General features: G+C 54.6%; 2 protein-coding genes across 3 annotated transcripts; one reads left to right on the top strand and one right to left on the bottom strand.

Moving 5' to 3' along the window:
• Nucleotides 1-2,514: 2,514 nt before the first annotated feature.
• Cbx2 (chromobox 2) lies at nucleotides 2,515-11,186 on the top strand. 2 transcript variants are annotated; one of them, XM_032913749.1, is made up of 6 exons: nucleotides 2,525-2,638; nucleotides 2,716-2,759; nucleotides 3,632-3,697; nucleotides 6,221-6,326; nucleotides 7,786-8,046; nucleotides 8,548-9,135. In XM_032913749.1, exons 1-6 carry the CDS (start codon nucleotides 2,567-2,569, stop codon nucleotides 9,067-9,069), a joined length of 1,071 nt encoding a protein of 356 aa, XP_032769640.1. In that variant the 5' UTR covers nucleotides 2,525-2,566; the 3' UTR covers nucleotides 9,070-9,135. The 2 variants fall into 2 exon arrangements, with proteins under 2 accessions (XP_032769639.1, XP_032769640.1); XM_032913748.1 differs by having other exon boundaries at nucleotides 2,515-2,638; nucleotides 7,786-11,186.
• A 6,993-nt stretch (nucleotides 11,187-18,179) lies between these two features.
• Nucleotides 18,180-20,684, bottom strand: Cbx8 (chromobox 8). The gene is made up of 5 exons (XM_032912052.1): nucleotides 20,540-20,684; nucleotides 20,109-20,152; nucleotides 19,855-19,920; nucleotides 19,690-19,756; nucleotides 18,180-19,280 (listed from the first exon to the last, which is right to left on the bottom strand). The coding sequence occupies exons 1-5, from the start codon at nucleotides 20,606-20,608 to the stop codon at nucleotides 18,426-18,428; spliced, it is 1,101 nt and encodes a 366-aa protein (XP_032767943.1). The 5' UTR covers nucleotides 20,609-20,684; the 3' UTR covers nucleotides 18,180-18,425.
• Nucleotides 20,685-21,254: the final 570 nt, after the last annotated feature.

The following is a 21,254-nucleotide window of genomic DNA, read 5'->3' as shown; positions in this document are numbered from 1 at the left end:
AAAATGTTTATGTGCATGAGTGTTTGCCCATGTTTTCCTAGAGCTCTTGGGAGCCCCTAGAAGCCATAAGATCCCCCCGCCCGGAGTTGCAGGCGGCTATGAGCTGCCCTGTATGGGAACTGAGAACGGAACCCAGGTCCTCTGTCAGAGCAGCAAGTGCTCTTTACTGCTGAGCCATCTCTCCAGCCCCGTTCACCCTTTCTTAACAGGATTCCAACTGCTCGCGACTGAGGACACAGGGCAGGGAGGCAGCTCAGCAGCCAAGTGCTTGCTTCGCATGCTCGAGGGCCTGGGTTCGAGCTACAGGATTGCCAGAAAATGAAAGCAAAACAAATGAACAAAAGCAAAACTTAAGGCTTCTTCACCTGGTGTTTACACAGACCAAGACACACAACTCCCAGAACAGAGTCCTCCTCAGGGGCTGGAGTTCTGTGATCTCTTCTACGGGTTCTTTAAATGTTCTGAGGCTGTTGATGTGCACGGTGGTGTAGGACTAACTTACAGAATCCCGTTAACATGTATCTCCGTGTTCTTATGGGCCGGCTTAGTATCCTGTAGGTGACCACAAGCCTCAGGTGGCTATTAGAATTTCAGTGAAGTAAAAGGGGCTACGACTTCAAATGTCATTCCTTCAGCACCAATCAGTAGATAGTGAGGACCGTGGTGTCCTAAGCCTGTGCCAGTCCGGTCAGACAGTTGCTAAGGACTCACTTGAGTATCTAGTATTGTTGGCACTCGGTGGTCAATGCAGATTAGCTGCTTATGAAATAAATGAAAGAACCAGTCTAACTTATCCTGCTTGCGCCAAAGACGTGAGTCAGAAATGCCACAAATTCTGAATCATGCGTTGGCTGTGTTGATATAATGGCTTCGTTCCAGTCAAGTCTGTTGTAACTGTTTCTACAAACTAATTATTTTAACTACTCTCTCCCCCAGCTGGGTATTCAAAGTTGGGCAAATGAGATACAGGACAGACCTATTTCAGGTAAAGATAGTTATCTTTTTTTTTTCCAGTGTGTTCGTATTAAGCTCTTGGCTACTTCTTGGCGGGCAAGAAAAGAATTGTGTTTTTAAAGTTCTTTGTTCTTAAAAAACTAAATAAGCAATTGTGTTGGTATACCCTGCTCCAGAAAAGGATAAAGCAGGCAGATTCTGACAGTAAATGGGACGCGCCGCCGTAGAATCCTGAAGCGTAAGCAGCAGTTGAAATGGATCCAGCTATTTACAGGATTAAAATAAACACACCTTTGTACAAGAACCATTTACTGCCCAGCTGATCTGAACAGGGACAAAAAGAGCTGGCTGGGAGACTGCAGCGGCTCTCATCCCCCCCCCCCTTGCTTCCTCCACTACTGCACCAAGCACCTAAATGAGCAATCATTGCGCTCTCAAGAAAAAAAAAAAAAAAAAAAAAAAAAACTGTCTCTTTCCCTTCCCCCTCTGCAAACAGCTGCAAGCTCTTTCCAACGCGGATTTTAACCAACTAAACTGAAGAACGCCCTAAAAACCCAGTGGTTTCCCAATGTTCGTTTCTTAGGGCAGAAAGCTTTACAACCAAAAAAATGTTTTTCTCCTTCATACATAGGTTCACGATTACCTGAACACAAGTTCCTAGAAAAGTGAGACACTGGGTTTACCGCTGTGTCCAAGAAAGAGGCAAAACCAGAAAGCGAATTTTCATTGGATTCTACTTTATTGAATGAGAGAACGCCTCTTTCGTCATGTGCTTGACTTGCCTCAAACTTACAAAGAAGACTGTTCAACGGAATTTATGTCTGAGCGGGAAAATAAATGGATAGGGCGCCTAACTCATGACGACCTGGGAGGACCGGGGCCACCCCAACTTCTACCCCTGGAAATTGATCCAAAGGATTTTACTGGCAAAGCCAAGGTTACACCCAAGTCTGCACACCGTCCCCTCGACGTCACCAAAATCGTGAAGAAGAAAAAAAAAAAAAAAGCAAGTTGGTTGTGTCCCCACACGCGCAGTAAAAGTCGGAGAACTGGGTCCCATTTTCACAACTCGTTAATTAAGAATTCGAAGTTCAGTCTTCATCCAGTGACCTGAATTCTTCCTCTATGACCTTAAAGAGAGCTTCAAGGCTCGCTCTTCTGTGCCCCTCCCCAAACCCCGTACTTTTCCAGTCTTTTGGCACCCCTGACCCTGGAGCACTGGGGTGCAGTATAGACTGGTGGGGAGCAGCGCCCCTCGCTGGCTGGGGCAGGAAACGCCGCCTGCTCCCCGATTCGCCGCCTTCGGCCCAAACAATGGCTTTCCGCAGGGACCTGCGATCGGGAGCCGCAGGACCCCAGGATCCCCGGGGCACGCAGCTACTCGACACCGCGAAGAGAGCGCCCAACCCCACGGACTGGTCCCCGCCACGGCCACCACGAACAATGCGCGCCCCGCCCCGCGCGCCCCGCGCGCCTATTGGCCCGGCGGCTGCGGGTAGAGCAGCGCGGGCGACTCCGGCGCGCGTGCGCGGGGCGGGGCGCGGCGGGGGCGGCGCTTTGTGTGCAGCAGTAAGCCGGGGTCTGCGGGGCGCGGGCCGCGGCGGGCGGCGGCATGGAGGAGCTGAGCAGCGTGGGCGAGCAGGTCTTCGCCGCCGAGTGCATCCTGAGCAAGAGGCTCCGCAAGGTGCGTGCGCCCCCGCCCGTCCCCCGCGTGCGCCGGACGTTCTGCGCGACTCACCGCCCGCTCTTATCTCCCCGCAGGGCAAGCTGGAGTACCTGGTCAAGTGGCGCGGCTGGTCCTCCAAGTGAGTCTCCCGTGCGCGGCCGCCATCCCGCGCGCGCCTCCCGGCGTGGGTGGGAACCCTCGCATCGCGGGCCCGGGCGGGAAGTCCTGTGCCTCGAGACCCAGAGGACTCCAGCCGACCGGTGCTGCCCTTTGTTTACGAGCCCACGGGGAGCGAGCAGGGCGGCCTCCAACCCGGAGTCCCTCGGGCCGGGCCCGCCTCTGCGTCGCGCGCTTCTGGCGCCCATTTGTTGCATGCGCCCCCGCCTTAGAGCTGGCCGCGGCTGGCGCGGGACGCGGCCCCCTCCCCTTGCCCAAGTTATTCTGCTGTAACCTGAGCTTCCTACTGGTGGGAAAGCTCCCCCACCTACTCCCACCCCCGCCCCGCGCTTGCTTTCTTCTCAGTGAGGGAAGGGGACCCGGCCATCTCCGGAAAGGGCTTCCTTTGTAGCTACCCCATCACCCTCCTTCCTGGACCCCATCCCCTCCCAATACCACCTTCCCAAACCCCGACGCCCAGCCCGCTCTCTCGGTGGTATCCTCCACTTTGTTCGGTCTGCGCCCCCAGCTCCCCCTCCCCTACCTGCCTTCCCTTCCCTCCCTGGCTCCGGGCCAGGCCCGGGGGATTCCCTTAGCCGCTTCGCCCTTTGTTGGGGTTTGTTTTCCTCCCAGTGTAGACTGTTGAATCTCCTCGTGGCCTGCTGGGACTTGGGGCTTGAGGTGGCAGTTTGCCTGTAAGTTTGAGGCTGTGGTTCTAACTAACTTCAAGGACTTCTGAGACCTCAGAGGACTGCCTCTCTGCACAGCGCCCCTTGCTCCCAGCCGGGCTGTGGGAGCTGTCCCCGGCAGCCCACCTGGACGCTGCTCACCAGCCCCCACTCCTTGCCTTTCCAGACACAACAGCTGGGAGCCCGAAGAGAACATCTTGGACCCGAGGCTGCTCCTGGCCTTCCAGAAGAAGTGAGAACTCTGGAGGAGGGAAGAGTTGGGTGGGATTGGCTGGTGACACAGTGGCCTGGGGCTGTGGTGTGAGGAAGCCTGTGGTGGAGCACTTTAAGGCCTCCCAGACAGCCTCTGGTTTCTCTTGGCCTTTTCTGTGGAGTGACTTTTGGTAGGCACTAATAGCACTTGAGGTTGGAAGCTTGTCTTAAGAAGCGCCTGCCAGGGTGTGTCGCGCGCGGTGCCGGAGAGGGCCCAGAGAGACCTGGAACCCACAGCGCAAAGGGATGCGTTCCAAGTTTTGCCCAGGCAGTGAAACAGCGCTGAGATCGCAGGCTCCTTGAATTCACTTCTGTAACAATAGTTGATGCGTCTGCTCTTAGGTCCCCCCTTAGGTGTGCGTGGGGGGGTTGGTTGAGATAGGGTTCTGTGAGGTGGTGTTGGGAAGGGCACGTTGGGCTGGGGGAGAGGGTTTCAAGGCAGAGGTCCAAGGAAGACGGCACATGCGGCCGGCACCTTCCCACTGCAGAAGCAGGCTCTGTCAATAAAGGCAGATGAATGGTTTGCTCAAAAGCCTCCCCCAGCTGAGGTCAGTCTAGCAAGCTTGTTCTCTGGTAGCCCAGCCTGTGTTTCTCACTGTTACGGGGCTGCGGGGAGGGGTTTTTGGCAAGATGTGTGAGTGCTTGAGCTTGCTGGGATTCCTTTGGAAGTGGATAGCAACATCTTCGACTTCTGTTAGATTGATGACTCAGCCCTCTAAACTCACTGGAGACGAAGGCTTGGCGATGTCTAGGGCTGGTGTGTTTCTCTCTGATTGAGGCGGCACCCTTGGGCCAGGTGCTATTCACACAAACCTGCAGCTGCTGCTACTAGAGAAGCTTGAAGGGTGGGGGATGCGACACTTGAGCTGATGGAAACCAGCTTAGCTGGTGGAGCAGGATCCTGAGGCAGAGGGACATCCAGCGGGAAGCAGCACGTGCTCTGGACACTAGGAGCCGGCTTCTTGGTCAGGGAGGAGCCGCTGTGTCTAAGAGAAGTCAGAGTCACAGATGTTAATCTCAGCAGAGCTGTGAGATGTCCCCCTTGAAACCTGATCTGGGGTTGGAGAACCAAGGATGTTTGAGCCTCCGGGTTTTGCTGGAGGTCCAATTCGTTTCTTTTGAGGTCACTTTCCAGGACTCCAAGGAAATGGTGTTTGGCTCTTGTAGCTCACATTTGTCTGTTTGCCCGGGGGAAGGGGGGAGCCACGAGGGTGGCCAGGCCAGTGTGACAGTCAGGGAGAAAGCCTGTAGGAATTGCTCTCAATTTTTTAAAAAAACGTTTTTAATGGTTGTTCTTATTTTGTGTGTGTGTGCGTGCATCAGTGTTCTGCCTGCATCTATGTCTGTGTGAGGGTGTCGGAGCCCTTAGAACTGCAGTGCAGACAGTCGTGAGCCGCCATGTGTGTGCTGGGAGTTGAACCCAGGTCTTCTGGAAGAACGGCCAGTGCTCTTAACTGCTGAGCCGCCTGTCTCTCCAGCTCCTATTTCTGTCTTTTAACCACCCCATGGGTTCTAAGGGTCAAACTCAGGTCCTTGGGCTTAGAAACATCGTTGCTTCCCAAGCCTTGGCACCAGGTCTTTGGCACCAGGATGGGTAGCCTGAAAGCCCAGCTTCCACAAGAGGCTGACACAGTGCTCTTGAGGGCGTGCACACTTAGCCCTGGGCTGCAAAGGTACAGGCTTCGAGGCCTGGCTGCTGGGAGCTTGATAACATCACTTCTCCCATTAAGAACAGACTTCTGGGGCTGGAGAGGTGGCTCAGCGGTTAAGAGCACTGGCTGCTCTTCCAGAGGGCCTGAGTTCAATTCCCAGCAACCACATGGTGGCTCACAACCATCTCTCTGGTGATGAGAGATCCGGTGCCCTCCTCGGGTGTGTCTGAAGACAGTGACAGTGTGCTTATATAAATAAAAAATTAATTTTAAATTAAAAAAAAGCAACAGACTTCTGGAGGTGTTTGAGGTATGCAGGGACGGGGTGTGACATAAATAAGCAGGTTGGCCCTGAGAAGCCACACTGGAGTCCTCGGCCCCTAGGCTAGCAGATCATACAAGGGTTTCCTCTGTGCCTGTTACATACTCGGACAGTCTTCGTGGGCTCTGTGCTTGGTGCGAGTGACCGAGTTAGACCCGTTAGACCCCAGTGGCTTCTTTGGGATATGAGAGCTGGGTTTTCCGTGGAGTCTTCACCCACGGAAAGTTTTCTTAATGGAAGAAAAAAAAAAGAGAGAGACGCTTCCCAGCCTTCCTCTCCCGCCTTGGGCTCCATTTTAACCAAATGGCAGTCGAAATGGGCTGACTGCAGAGACACCCCCACCCCACCCCAAGCTGGTGTCTGGACCCCTGCCCGCATCGGAGCTGGCTTTGCTGCAGAACGGATGGACGATGATAAGCTACTGCAGACTGGAACAACGGGGATCTCTTGGGAGTGGAGGGCGGGGGCTGGAGCCAGAGAAGGGTTTGCAAGCTGGGCTTCTCAAAGCTGATTGGTGCCGTGTCTCCAGGGAACATGAGAAGGAGGTGCAGAACCGGAAGAGAGGCAAGAGGCCCAGGGGCAGGCCAAGGAAGCACACAGTCATGTCCTCCTGCAGCCGGCGCTCCAAGCTCAAGGTGAGTGGCCAAGGCTTTGCACTGCCTTCCTTTTGGCTCCTCACCCACCTACCTGTGCCGCTCCTGGCAGAAGTTCTTCAGGGGAGCTGCTGAGGTAGGCAGGCCTCTTTCCTGTGGCCTTGACCAGTGAATGGTACCAACGGGCAACAGGGTGCGTGCTCTCCCTACCCTGCAGCCTCCTCAGGTGCTTCTTCTCTCGGCGTAAGCATGGTCTGCACTCTGCCCTCCCGGATGGCAGCAGCAGCAGCAGCAGCAGCAGCTTCCTCTCTCTCTCACCTTGGAGACTCTCCATCAGAGAAGCCAGTGTGCATGCGTGTAGTAAGTGTTTAGGTTTGTCTAGGAGTTGTGGACCCATGGGACACGTTGGGCGAGTTAGACCGGGTCATGCAGAACTGACAGACAGACAAGCCAGGATATAGGGGCAGTAGCAGAGATGCTACTCTGAGGCCTTCTCAGGATGTCCTGTTGACCCGCCTTGCTGTGATGACCGACAGGCGGCCTTCCACACACCAGAGGGCCTTGGTATCTTCCCTCCTGCCTTCCCTTCCTGTGACAGTTCAGAGGCAGGATAGGGAAGGGGTTCTGGCCTTAAACTTGGGTGTGCCTTTGTTCATTACGTGGGCTTCGTACCCTAGCTGGTCCCTGGCCCCGCCATCTTCCCTCTTAGCAGGAGAACGTGAGCCACAGGGTTCCTGCAGACCGAGAAGGAGTGTCTGAGGGTTGGTGAAGCTAGGGGGGGGCCTACTGAGGAAGCGTAGGGTCCCAGGGTCTGATGGTTTCAGCCCCCATTGGAGCTAGAGCATTGATATCATCCCTGTAAAGCTACTGTGGGAGATGCTGGTCCTGCAGGCCACGTGAGAACCCAAGAAGAGAGCCTTAACACCGGGGCTGACGGGAGAAAGGCAGCCATTGAAATTAGGGCTCGGTTCTTCCTGCCCCCCCGCCCCATGCTCCCAGAAATAAGACTTAGATTCAAGGATGTATTTACAGATACCTTGGCCATATAGCTAGGCTCTTCTCTGACCAGCTCATGATTTAAAATAACACATTCCAGTCTATGTTCTGTCATCTGGCTGGTTCCCGTGCCCAGGTGCCTCACCTCCGACGCGGTACATCTTCCCCTCCCCCCACCCCACCCCTGCGCAAAGGCAAATCTCCTGCCTGACTCCTTCCCAGAATCTTTTTCTCTCCCAAATGTCCCGCCTCTATTTTCTTCCTAGCTTTTTAATTGACAGGCAGTGCATCCATACAATACACCAGTTGTTTTCTCTACACATGGCAGTCCGTTTACCTATGATCGTGCTTACCACTGAGTGGGCTTTCCCCTTCTCCACAAGTACGGCCATTGGTCATTCCTCCCTGGCTGCTGGAGTCTGGAGGGCCCTGGTGGCACGGCTGCGAAGAAGCCTGGTGCCGCCTGCCCGGGCAGGCGTTGATTCCTGCCTACTTGTCTTTTCAGGAACCAGATGCACCGTCCAAGTCCAAATCCAGCAGTTCATCCTCTTCCTCCACATCTTCCTCCTCTTCCTCAGACGAAGAAGAAGACGATGACGACGACAGCGACCTGGACTCCAAGAGGGGATCCCGGGGCCGTGAAACCCACCCGGTGCCTCAGAAAAAAGCCCAGATCCTGGTAGCCAAGCCAGAGCTGAAGGATCCCATCCGAAAGAAGCGCGGACGCAAGCCTCTACCCCCGGAACAGAAGGCAGCTCGGAGACCGGTAAGCCTGGCCAAGGTGCTAAAGACCACCAGGAAGGACCTGGTGACCTCAGCCCCCAAGCTGCCGCCTCCACTTAGTGCTCCTGTGGCAGGCCTGGCTGCCTTGAAAGCCCACACCAAAGAGGCCTGTGGCGGCCCCAGCACTATGGCAACCCCAGAGAACCTGGCCAGTCTGATGAAAGGCATGGCCGGGAGCCCCAGCCGAGGCGGCATCAGCTGGCAGAGTTCTATCGTACACTACATGAACCGCATGAGCCAGAGTCAGGCTCAGGCCGCCAGCCGGCTGGCGCTCAAGGCCCAGGCTGCCAACAAGTGCAGCCTCGGGCCGGACCTGAAAGTGCGGACGCAGAAAGGGGAGCTAGGGGTGAACCCCGCAGGAAGCAAGGTTCCCAAGGCCCCTGGCAGTGTTGCTGCAGAGCAGCAGAGAGGGAATAATTCGGGGAGTCCAGGTTCCCAGCTGCCACCCACTCAGGAGTTGAGCCTTCAGGTCCTTGACTTACAGAGCGTCAAGAACGGTGTGCCCGGTGTGGGCCTGCCTGCTCGCCATGCCACAGCCACCAAGGCTATTCCTGCCACCAACACAGCCACGGGGAAAGGTCCCGGGAGCGGCCCCACAGGAGTAAACGTGACCAACGCTCCCACAGACACCAACAAAGGGGAAAAACTGACTTGCAAGACAGCGGCTCTGCCTGCCCCTTCTGTCAAGAGGGACACCGCTAAAAGCATTGCTGCCTCCGGTGGGCAGGAGGGCCACACAGTCCCCGGAGAAGGTCAGAAGCCACCTGCACTCTGTGACATGAGCACGGGGGAGGAGAACAGCAGTTCTGACTCAGACCCCGACTCATCCTCGCTGCCTAGTGCTGGGCAGAACCTGTCGGTAGCTGTCCAGACCAGCCAGGACTGGAAACCTACCCGCAGTCTCATCGAGCACGTCTTCGTCACGGATGTCACAGCCAACCTCATCACTGTCACCGTGAAGGAGTCCCCCACCAGTGTGGGCTTCTTCAACTTGAAGCATTATTGAGACCATTGCCCAAGTCAGACCTGCCTTCCAGTCTCTGGTTTCGCTTTGATGCCTGACCTGGGGGGGGGGGGGCAGCTCTGCCTTGTCCTGAGACTCTGGGCTGGGAAATGGCTTCCTGCTGATTCTACCTCTCTGGGCCTCCACTTCAGTCTGTCCTGTCACCTCAGGAAAGCCAGGTGGCCACTGACTTGAAAGCAGGCTGCTTGGAAAAGGCATTTTTTTCTAGAGTCCCTCCCTGACTTAGTGAGACCCTCCCCATCGATGCCCAACTACCAGGAGGTGGGGGAGGGGAGGGGCTGCTGATAGAGCTCCCTCCCCAGGCCAGTGAGGAGACGGGTGGGGCTGGCAGGACCTTCTCTCAAGTCCACCTGTGGCAGGGCCTTTCTGGTGAGGGAGGCATTCTGTGCTTTGCAAGTAAGGCTATATTGCTTCATTTCTTAAAAAGATAACTAGTTGTGAAGTTGGGCTCAGGGACCCTGCAGAACTCTTGAGTCTCTCTATCCCTGGTGTGGCGTCCTCACTAGCTGCGACTGTAGTCCCAGAGCCCAGCCAGGGTTTGGAGTTCCGGCACTAAGATGTACCTGGGTGTTACTGGACTTGGGAACAGAGGGAATTGTGTTGTTACCACCTCCTTCCTGCAAGCAGGCCTGAGCTCCAGTGAGCTCCCAGACCCCTGCTTTGGCCCACTAAGTTGTACCCTAGTTCTGAGGTCTTGACACTCCTGGGCTTGGGGGAGGAGTGGGGCTAGAAACCCAGAGCAGGCTAAAGTAGAAGCCAGGAGTCCTGGGCGAGCAATTTTCCCCACTTGGAGTTCTTTTTTTTAACAAGGGTCCCCTAAGTCACCACGGTAGCTCCAGTGTGGGAATAAAGGTGTTTCATGGGGGCCTGTCTAGACTGGACATCTCTAGACTGCTGCGTAAGCATTTCCTGTAGTCAGTCCTGGTGCAGAGATCCCTACCTGGTGAGTGAGCCACTCTTGGGTCCCGTTTCCCTGACAATCCTCTCCCGCGTTTGGGAGCTTGTGTTTCCTTCCTCCCTGAGAAGCAATATCCCTATGCCTTTTGTGTGGTGGGGTAGTTGGCAGCCCACCTGGCAGAGGGCCCTAATTCCTTCCCTCTCTTTAGGAGACGAGCTAGTTCTAAGCTCCTTACCAGATGCCTTCTCCCCTGTCCCCCATCCCAGGTAGCCGTCTTGAAACTACCTTGTCATATTGCTGGCCGATGTCAGGATTGTCTGTCCTGGAATATCACTGTGGGCCATGACAATCCGGTCAGTGAGTCTGTAATGCCAAAAAGTGGGGGTGGTGTGAAACCCTTGTTTCTACTTCTGCCATTGACTGATCAGCCAGCGGGTATGGGCTCTCACTCCAGTGGCCTTGAAGGGAAGCCTTTCCCCTTCTAAAACCAGCCAGACAGGGGGCTGAGGTGTCCGGGACCTGCCATGCTTTCAGAGTGCATCCCACCCCTGCCCCCCAGTAGCTCACTCTGCACACCAAATAAGACAGACGGTCTTTGTGTAACCAAACCGACCTCAGCACTGTGCCTTTTGGGGACAGACCCACATCCATGGCCCCTAAGAGGTGCCTGTGATGTGCCAGGGGGCCATGTCACTGGCAGCCGGAGCTACCGGTGGGAATTCAGGACCAAGAAGTGGGTAGCAAGGGGCAAAGAGTTACCTACTGGGCCATCGGCTTCCTTCCCTGCCCCCAGCCAGGGTCCTTTGCTTCCTCACCCAAGGTCTGCAGCTTCTGTGTCAGACACTGCCTTACAGGCACCTCCATGTCTTTTGGGGGTCCCATGAGCTATTGGAGAAGTGATGGTGTTTGGGGATCTGGGTTGACTGGCCTTTGTCCCCTGCTGCCAGTCTCCAAAAACCCCGATTTGGTGCCTTTTTTATTTTACCGGTTATGTAAGTCCCAAAGTTGAAATCTACAAATCCTTTCCTCTCAGCCACTTTGCCTTCTCGTGTTTTTCTTTCCTGGTGCTGTGACCCCAGCGGTCTGTTACAAAGCATACGTGTGTAGTGCGCCGGCGTGAGAGCCCCACTGGAGCGGCACCATACGCTCCGAGTCAAGTTCTCGTGTTTACCAATAAATAAAGTAGTTGGTTTTTATGCTTTTCTTTGTCTGCCGTTCTCTTCCTGTCTGCTTGCAGGGGGGTGGGGGGGCGGCACACAACTAGGCATCTGCCAAGATTTATTTCTTAAGGGTTCCAGGTGCTATGTGTTACATTTTCATGCCAAGTGGATTTCTGGATTAAGGGTGTCTTCTAGCCTAGGCTGGCCTTGAACTTGGGGCTGTCCTGCCTCAGCCTTCCTAGTGTTACAATTACAAGACCCCTTTTGTCTGCTTCAACACCTGGAAGAAAAAGTGACCAGTATGTCCTCTTAGAAGTATTGGCTTTAAAAACAAAACAACAAAAAAAGGATCTTTGGTACCAAAAAGAATGCTTTTGTTTGGATATACTGCAAATCCTGGCCTTGATGAGAGAGCTCTGGTCCCAAGGTGTCATCCAAAAGGAGATGTGCAACTTTGAGCCAACATCAGGTCATTGGCTTGGTATATCTGTTTTTAAGCCAGTCATTGATGTACGCCCCTTTAAACTGGAGCCGTTTGCTTTCATAAGGGTTAGCAAGGGTGGGTGGGCATGTTACCAGCCTGGGAAAACTTAGAATCTGTGTTGGAACAGAACAGTCTAGCTTTCAAGGAAATGCTTGCCCCAAGAAACCCATAGTGGTCTGGGGAAGGGTTTGGAGTAAGGTGCGATGGTTACCTGGTCGCCACATTTACACACACGAATCTCACAGCTCAGGGGTTTCTAGTGACCCTAACCTAGATTATAGGGCCTTTAGACTGATGTTAATTTGTGTTGCAGGGGAAAAGACAGTACAGGATGTGGGAAAACTATCTTTGCTACTCTGGTATCAATGGATATATTTTTAAGCTTCTACCCTGGTGTGCGTTGTAACTAATACATAAAATAGTCTTCACTTGCCCTGTCATGGGGGCACAGTCAGGACATGGACTTAGCAGCAGCACTGAAAGGGGAGACAAAACATTGGAAAGAGCCTAGCCACTCAGGTAAACAAGAAGACTTCTGCAAGGAGGGAGGATGGTGCTAAGAGCGATGCCAGTGATGAATGGGAGACATGAGGAGTGTCCAGAGAAGGTCAGCCCACGATGTTTACTCCCAGCATGTAGAGACCAAGAGTGCCAAGAGCCACACAAGGCAGTCCGCCATACAAAAGGTCTTCCCAGAACATCCAAGGTGCTGAGTTTGAGAAAGCCTGGCTTAATGGAAAAGATTATACATCTCTCTCTCTCTCTCTCTCTCTCTATATATATATATATATATATGTCATGGTCAAATATATATTCATGTACCAGATACACAATCATATGTAATTCATCAGGGATACCCATCATATATGTGTGTGTGTGTATTTATATATATATATATATATCCATCGATAGGTATATATTCATCAAATATATTTCCATATATATGTATATATATATATATTTCCATCAAGGATCAAAATTTGGCTGACGGTAGTGAGCAGTTGCTAGATGCTGATAGTAACCATCATGGGTGAATGATATATATATTTAGTTAGTTACTGGGCAAGCAAAATGTTTACAGGCCTCCAGCCACCAAAGGGTGCTTCTGTGCTACACAGTAACTCACCTCCCATACAGAGGGCATAAAAGTAAATCAACGTTATCACCTCCACAGTACCATGTTGGAAGCTCTGAGATGGGCAGGAAGGTGCCGCCCACCTACAACTGATGAGAAAGGGAAGAAGACAGACACGCTTGTTACATAACCTTCCCTGGCCCAAGGCTTATGTTACTCTCTTCAGCATTATTTTATTCAGAAACTTCCTTTGGCCTCCCAGGAGAATAGCGTTCCTCTGGAATGTAGGGAAGATGGGTCCACCCTGGCAGAAAGACTGCTTGGGTCTCAGGTCTGGATGTCAGCTTGTGGGGAGGGAATCTATACTTCAGAGACACCTGGTTGCAGAAACCCGATTTTTTTTATTATTTATTTTTTTAATTTATGTGCATTAGTGTTTTGCCTACATGCATGTCTGTGTGAGGAGGTTGAATCCCCTGGGACTGGAGTTTTGGTTTTGAGCTGCCAGGTGGATGCTGTGAATTGAACCTGGGTCTTAATAGCTGAGCCATCTCTCTAGCGGAGGAAATCCATTTCTTTTCTTTTTTTTTTATTTTTTAGATTTATTTTTATTTATCTGAGTATACTGCAGTTATCTTCAGACACACCAGAAGAGGTCAATCAGATCTCATTACAGATGGTTGTGAGCCACCATGTGGTTGCTGGGAATTGAACTCAGGACCTCTGGAAGAGCAGTCAGTGCTCTTAACCACTGAGCCATCTCTCCAGCCCCGGAACCCATTTCTTGATCCTTGCAAAGCAGGCTGCTGGCGACTGATTTGGTTTCCCTTCTGTTGTCTTCCGTGCCTTTTGTTTCTTTTCTTTTCTTTTCTTCTCTTCTCTTCTCTTCTCTTTTCTTTTCTTTTCTTTTCTTTTCTAGAAGGTGGGTGGACAGGGGCAGTTAGATCCCAGACCTCTGATCCTGGGGGATCAGGAGCAAGTGCTGGCCCCATTGGCCAGCTAGGCTCTCTGAAAACCTGTGTCTACAGGGACAAGGTATCCAGACCAAAGTTGAGGGGGCGGGGCTGGCCTACATTGACGTTTATTAATTTATGTGCTGCTGGTCAATCCACCTCCATCCTAGAATAAGCACCACTAGCACCGAGTGGAGGCACCTGGTACGATTGGTGCAGCTAGTTCTAGGCCAGTGGACACCACCTCCCTCCTGTCCACCTTGCGCGAGTCGAGGCCGATTCTCAAAGACATTGAGACGATGCCTGGCAAGAGGAAAGGAGGTTTTTTTTCATCCCGTCTATCCGGAACCAGAGGGGGGAGGGGTGGTACTTGGGACAGGGGCTGAGGCCGTCGCCTGTAGAGGGCGCGCGCTCCCCACGAAGTTCGGGCCGCTGGACTTTGAATGATGATAGGGAGGAGGGCGGAATCCCCCGCAGTCCTCAGTCCCGTGCTGTCCGGAACATAGTTGCGCTGTCTACACCCCTGCTGCTCGGAGTAACCACCAGCCGAGCAGTCTCCGGCCGCAAAATGAAAGTCCAGGCCTCAGCCTACTGCTTCTCACAACTGTCAGCTAAATTTCCATCCTTGATGGCACTGAGTTCCCTTCGGGTTCCTCCTATTCGCTCCTTCCTTGGGCTCTGGCTGTATCCGAGCTGCCCATGGCCTGAAGGACTTTCTGGTGAAAAGGAAAAGCACCCGCAGAGAGCTGGGGCAGGCTTGCATACCATTGTTCTGGTCCTTCGTCAGAGCCGCGCGGGCTCTGAGCGACCAAGAGTCAGGGGTGGGGGGAAGAAAACGGCTCTACGCAGAGCCATAAGTATTCCATTCAACCCGTGTTTGTGTTGGGCCAGGCTCAGCTCCGGCAGCGGCTCTAACGTGTCCTGCCAAAGAGGACAGACGGTGGGAGATCCGTCTGAGCAAAGGATGTCTGGAGTCAGGGGTCCCCACACCCGGTCTTTGCTGTCAGGGAGAATATACCCAGGAAAGTTCGCCGAAGGAGCTCTGAGCACAGGTTAAAGTTGATGGTGACCGAAGAAGTGGGAAATCCCTCAGGGTCAGTGTGGGATTCCAATCTATATCTGGGGCATTGTCTGCTACTGAAGCCACCAGAGAGTCACCCACTGTCTTCTTGACTGGCTGGTGCCCATCGCCCTCCATAGGGCCCAGCAAAGAGCTTGTTCGGCCCAGAACACCTTGAGGTAGCCTAAGAAAGAGATCTTGGACCTCTTGGCACCTGACACAAGCTGACCGCACAATGTCCGAGAGTGCCAACACTCAGTGACCCCGCTGTGGCAACCTCAGACCTCAGGCGTTGATCCAGAGCCTCCCACACAGGTCACTGAGCTGGAGAAGGAAGGTGGGGAGGGCTCTGCCAACCAACGGCCTGGCCGCTGCCTACTGGGCCAAGGGCAAAAGATGTGACCGGGTCCATTCCTTCCCTCCCTACCCTTGGGAGTTCCCACGGACTACAGCTTTTTCTCATGGGAGCATCCTCTGCTCGGGAATATGGAGGTGGAACCGGGTTCACTGTAAGGTCCTTTTTGGGAATCCGGAGTATGGGTCGCCTTTGCAGCCTCACGACCCCACCCCTCTACTGAGAAGTCTGCAGCCTATTAGACTGAGAACACACACCGCTGCCATCACCCCACGCTATGTTCATCATAGACAGCCCCTCATCCAACCTTGGGGTATCTACCCGACAGAACACTGGGGTCCAAGACGCCGTAGGGACTGGGGATGGGAGCGTAGGGCTGAGGATCGGCGGCTCCCGGCTCACTAATCACATCAGCGGGCTCTGCGCCGGCTCCAAGCAGGCAGTTGCCTAGCAATACCCGCGAATTCAATTCCTGAATCAATAGACGGAGACTCTGCATTTCGGGGAGCGCTGGCGAGGCTGGGGAGGTCTGGGGCACAAGTCCTGTGACAACGTTGAGGAGCAAGCTCCGGTCACGGGCAGCAGGGTGTCAGGCGCTATTGGAAGTCTGGCATGGAAGGGTGTGTGGCGCTGGGGGAGTCCTCCCTCAGAGTGAGTAGAGCCCAGAGGTCGCGCGCACAACACCTCAGGAGTTCCGAATTCTGACTGCCCCCTCCAAAGAAGTTCAGCCAGAGTGAAGACAGCTCTCAGAGAAGCTCAGAACGGTCATGGCTCGCTCCCTCCCCAACCCACCTCCCCTCACTCCCTCTGAAGGGTTTCCAAGTTGGGAACGGGCCTTGGTCGGGAATCCAGTCCTTTTTGAGAGTATGAGGGTGGGGGTAAGAGACACTAGGTCGAAGAGGCAACTATCCTGCCCTTCCAGGCCACCTCTTCCCTGTTCTGGGAAATGAATGAAACCAAGACACGTGTCTATTTACAAAGTATATATTTAAACACGTAAAAAGTGATACAGAATACAGACACATCCACAACCCAAGATAGGTACCAAGGTTTCACTCTTGAGCTGAGGCGCAGATCAACCGGAGATTTATACATAGCAGAGAACTCACAAACCCAACGGCCACGCTCCACCCGTCTGCAGCTGCAGACTCTGAGCCACCGTGGCCCCAGACCCCTGCCCACCCCACCCCCCAAGTCAGCCTCTCAAGAGCGAGCTAAGGAGACACACGACGACAGTCATGGACAGACGGCAGGACGATGAGGGGCAGTGAGGGCAGAATCAGGAAGGTTGGAAGGAGGGAAGATGCAAGCGAGGAAGGAGAGAAGAGAAAGGGAGTCGGTAACCAGATAGGGAACTCCTGTCCCGGAGTTATGTCCACTCGTTCACAGACGTACCCATCAAAACAGGTTCGTCTGAAAATAGGGCCGACATCTAGACAGACACAGTCAACAGCGCTTCTTTATACAAAGTCGAAAATACTAGTTTTACAAATATGAGCAGATAAAAATCCCCATCCCAGGGGTTTCTCTTTAGGCGCAGTTTGATTTTCAAAAAATAAAAAATAATAAAGTCACGTAGAATACACCGTTTTCCTCTTTTTCTCCCTCTCTTTAAAGGCAAAAAGAAAAATAATCTGGAGGAAAGAGAGACTGAGAGGCTGGAGATGGGGAGCTAGGAGTGCAGAGGACGAGGCTGACGCTCCTCTCAGTCCCTCCCCATTACCAAGTTCCTCCAGCCCTGCCCAGAGCCCCTGAAGTCTGTGCTTTGTCCCGCGGGCAGAGCTTCGAGCCCCTCCCTCCAAAAGCCCTGGAAGTTAGAGAGTCTGCTGGCCCTTTAAGGGCGGGGAGGGCGGAGAGGCCGCAGGATCCCTGCTGGAAGCGGCGACTGTAGGCTAGGGGGACAGATTTGTGCTTTTGAGTCCGAGCTGCGCGCAGCGCGGACCAGAGTGGGCCGGGACCAGGGGCGCAGATGGTCTCGGGGCACCGATGGTCCCTGGCCGCTCCCGCTCCACCTCGCGCTCCCCCGCCCCCTGCGGCGGAGTCTGAATGTCGAGTTCACGTAGCGAGCACTCCGTGAATCGAAAAGGACTATAAATTACAGCTTTTGCTTTTAAGAAAGGGGGAAGAGGGAAAACGCTCAAGTTCTACTGCGCATTCTTGGATGGAAACCCCGCCGAGCCCCTTCAGCCACGAGAGTCCCACCTGACTAAGTTCCACTCAGGCTGGGACCCCCGCGCCCAGCGGGACAGGCCTGGTGCGCAGCCCGATGCCGGCCCGGCGGGGTGGCCTGGCGGCCGCTCGCTCCTCTAAAAGCAGAACCCACCCTCCCCCGGCGAGCCAGGCTTGTCCAAATCTTCCTGGAAGGTGGGGCCGCCCTGTCTTCTGGCGAATCTAGAGGACGCAAAAAGAAAAAGTCCACCCGAATATTTTTCTTGTAAAACAACTGTCTGGAGCTCTGGGCACTGACACGCAATCCTCCCAATTTATCCTGGCATTTCGGGAATGTAAACAAATTCGCTGGATTTCTTTTCTCTCTGCAAAAGTAAGGGAAGGAGTCGAGGTACCGGGGAGATTTTTGTCCACATGACACATACACACAGTCCGCGTGTACGGGCACTCACACCTCCATAAAGTGCACTCTCCTGCTGTGGTTCGGGGGAGAACTGCGTCCCACTCACTCGCGACTTTTTCTACCTTTAACAACACGTGTGACAAAGTTATTCGAGTTGATACCTTTTATCCCCCCTAGTAGACCTCTTAATCTGGGGAGGGGGGAGGACCGAGAAAGAAAAGAAAATAGGAAAAAGAAAACTGGTCTGACCCCACCCCCCTTTTTCTGATTGGGAAGCCAACCTTTTGTTGGCCTGGCTGGCCAATGGGGAGGAGAGCAAAAAAATCCTGCCGCGGTGCCCGGAGGATTGGGAATCCGGTGGTGGAGGGAGGAGGTGGGCCGGCTGAGTCCCTCCACACACCCTCCAGAATCCCAGGGCCCAGGCCCCCAACTTTCCTAATGCCCTGCGGGGACAGGGGCCCCTCCTGTACCAGCTCAGTCTGTCTGCCCTACCAAACCACGATCTCTCTCTCTCTCCTTGTTTAAATAAAAGAACTTCAAGAGTTGAAATATATATATTTAGATTTTTTTCTTAAATAACATATTTACATCTAATAGAAAATAGAACTCTAGAGATAATTTTCCAACCAGAACCGAGGAAGGAGGAATGAAAGGGAAGGGGGTTCGGGTGTGAAGAAGGGCAGGACCAGCCAGAGGCCACAGTCACCCAGAGATAAAAAGCACTAAGCCGTTTGAGCTCACTCTCCCCTGCTCTGGTCCTGAGCTCCCCACCCTCAGGAATTCATCTCTTCTCCTTAAAGAAGCCTTGGTCCGTGTTACTCTCCTTAATGGTGACGGTCAAAAAGTTTGAGGTCACGTCTGTGACGACCACCTTCTCCAGGTTAGTCAGAGAGGGGCTCCAGGACTCTTCCTCCGGGTCCCCCAGGATTCTGGCCACTGGGATCCTGGCGATGAGGGAGGGCCTTCCCCCTTGGGCCCCCATGTCCCGATACAGGCTTCCCACTGAGCCCGGGGTGCCTGAACTATGTCGGACCCTGGTCCCACCAGGGTCCAGGGCACCTTGACCTTTGGCCTCCAGTAAAGCAGCCCGGTGCTTTATCACCCTGGCTGGAAAGGTGTCCGCAGCCAACTTGCCCGAGGCCTCCGCCGAGCTAGGACTGGTCACACCGTATTGTACCAGGTCTGAGTCCTGCCTCCGAGCAAGCTGGATCACGCTGTGGCCAGCTGAGAACTTTCCTATCCCAGAGGGGGTCTCATCCAGCTTTCTGCCTTTGAGGTATTCTCCAAGGCCATCACTGGGCTCTCCCAAAGGTCTCTGTGAAGGGTCTAGGAGCTCCTTCCTGGGCTTGGGTCCTCGTTTCTTGGAGCTGTCCCCCGGCGAGCTGGGCTTCTCGTCTACACGGCTGGTACCCCTGTCCCGTTCTCGATCCCGGTCTCGGTCTCTGTCCCGAGGTGGGTCTGCCCTGCAGGTACTGGTACTGCTCCCTGGTGGGGGTAGCCCCGTGTTCCGAAGGCCCTCTCGGGCCCTAGAAGTAGATGCCAAATCCTGGGGAGAGCGGCCTGGGTAAGGGATCCGGATGCCTCTGGTAGAGTCGCTTCTGAATTCATAGGTTTTGGCCTTTGCCTTGGCCTGGGCCTGCAGAAGGAAGGTGTTGTGAGGAGAGAAGAGCCCCGCCCCCCACAAGACCTCTAGCCTCGACTGCCCAACTTTCCCTGGATGCCTGGGAAATTCTAATTGAGTAACGCCTTTTGGTAGTAGTCTGGGGGTGGGGGGGGGAGGATTTGTCTGGAAGCAGCCATTTGCAACCAACAGACTCCTTGTATAACATTATAGGTCTACTTGAGGTGATTGAAGAGGGAAATAAAGGCCTTCTGGGGCAGCTACGTCCCACCTCTAGAACCCCTCGATGCTGCTACAGACTGATAACATGCTGTCAGAAGATGCCCACATCACAAATAAGCACAGGGCATGGACACCCACTGGTTTACAAACCCAGCATATCCTCCTTAAACGTCACACTCCACCACTGGAGACTGCAACATACCTTGAGAAGGAAGGTTTTAGGCTTGGGTCCTCGCTTTTTGGGACCATAGAGCTCCATCTCCCGTTCCCTAAAGAAAGAAAAGAGATAGAAGAAGGGGGTGTGTCCTGGCTGCACCGAAGTCAGCCTGTATGGGTTCCAGTGAGTGGCTGGGCTAAGGGTCTGTACCTTTCTTCAAAGGCTGCAAGGAGGCGAGCATCAAGAATATTTTCTTCAGGCTCCCACGTGCTGTACCTAAAGGAAACCAGGAAGAATCAGTCATCAGTCCCTGGAGCAGGAGAGAGAGGAGGGAGTGGAGGGCGGGTATGTGTGTGCAACTTTTCCGGCTGCCTTGTGTTGTATTTCAATGTGAAGGGGAAAAGAGGAAGAAAGAACCCTCCTCGATATCAGTGTGGGGTTGCGATTGCATATAACCTACTTACTTCTGCGACCAGCCCTTCCATTTCACGAGATATTCCATGCGTCCCTGAGGATGCAAAAGGGAAAATGCATGTGTATGTGTGTGCGTGGGGAGGAATGCATGACGAAGACACAAGAAATACACGCGAAAATGCATGCACCAAATGAATGCTCCAAACACTGCCGCCAAAGGAACCAGCCCACTGCAGCACCCCTGCAGAAACGCTGCACAAAGTGCATGCACCGGCATTCATCCCCCACCCCGCCCCCCATCCATGCAATCTGTGCAGGGCTGCAAGTCTAAGGAGAGCGCTGGGGCTGAGCCGCCGCCGCCGCCACGGCCCCGGCCGCTGCTGGGACCTGGGGGAAGGGAGGCTGGGCTGCAGCAGGGGGAGGGAGCCCGGGCCCTGGTGAGGGAGGGCCCGCGCCTCCGCCCGCCTTCCCCTTCACCTACTTTGCGAATGCGCCGCTTCAGGAGGGCTTCGGCCGCGAACACCCGCTCCCCCACCGCCGAGAGCTCCATGTTGACTCGCCGCTTCCCCCCTCAGCCGCTTCCAGGAGCAGAAAAGCAGCAGCCAGCCCTCGACAGCCCATAATACTCTCCCGCTGACGTCAGTTCTCCTCCCTCCCCCGCGCACTCTCCCTCCCTGCCCCCCTCCCAGCTCGTCCTCCCGCCCCACGTGTTGCTAACGACGTTGCTAAAGCCAAGCGTCCTGGGCCCGTTCTGCGGGCGCTGATTGGACTAGCGCCCGGCCACGCCCCTCTCCCCGTCTCCCCTGCGTTGCTACGTGACCCGCGTTCCAATCGCCAGGGGGAGGAGTCTCCGTCCACTCCAGAGACCCAGAAGGTGGGGGGGGGTGAGAGTGCCGTCAGCGGAAGTGACGCAAAGCGGGGCGGGCCCGGCTGCTGTCAGTCTGCACGGCTGGACAGGGGGGCCGCTGCCCTAAGCTCCGGGCCCTGCCCCCCTGCCCGACTGCCCAGCGGTTCCCCGGGTGCATGGCTTGCCCTGTCCTCGCGGAGCCCTTAGGGCTCCCCGCATAGGTGCCAGTCAGGCGCTGCCCCTCTGCAGACCCAGGCCCTCCCCACCTGCCCATGCCCTGGCTGGCGCCATCCTCTTCGCCCGCCGCCGGTGCAACACAATGCACAGGTGCTGGGGCGCAACGAGCCGC

Source organism: Rattus rattus, chromosome 9 (genome assembly GCF_011064425.1).
Source record: "Rattus rattus isolate New Zealand chromosome 9, Rrattus_CSIRO_v1, whole genome shotgun sequence".
NCBI classification, from domain to species: domain Eukaryota; kingdom Metazoa; phylum Chordata; class Mammalia; order Rodentia; family Muridae; genus Rattus; species Rattus rattus.
Note: the sequence above shows the minus strand (reverse complement) of the source record. Positions and strands in the feature narration are given on the sequence as shown.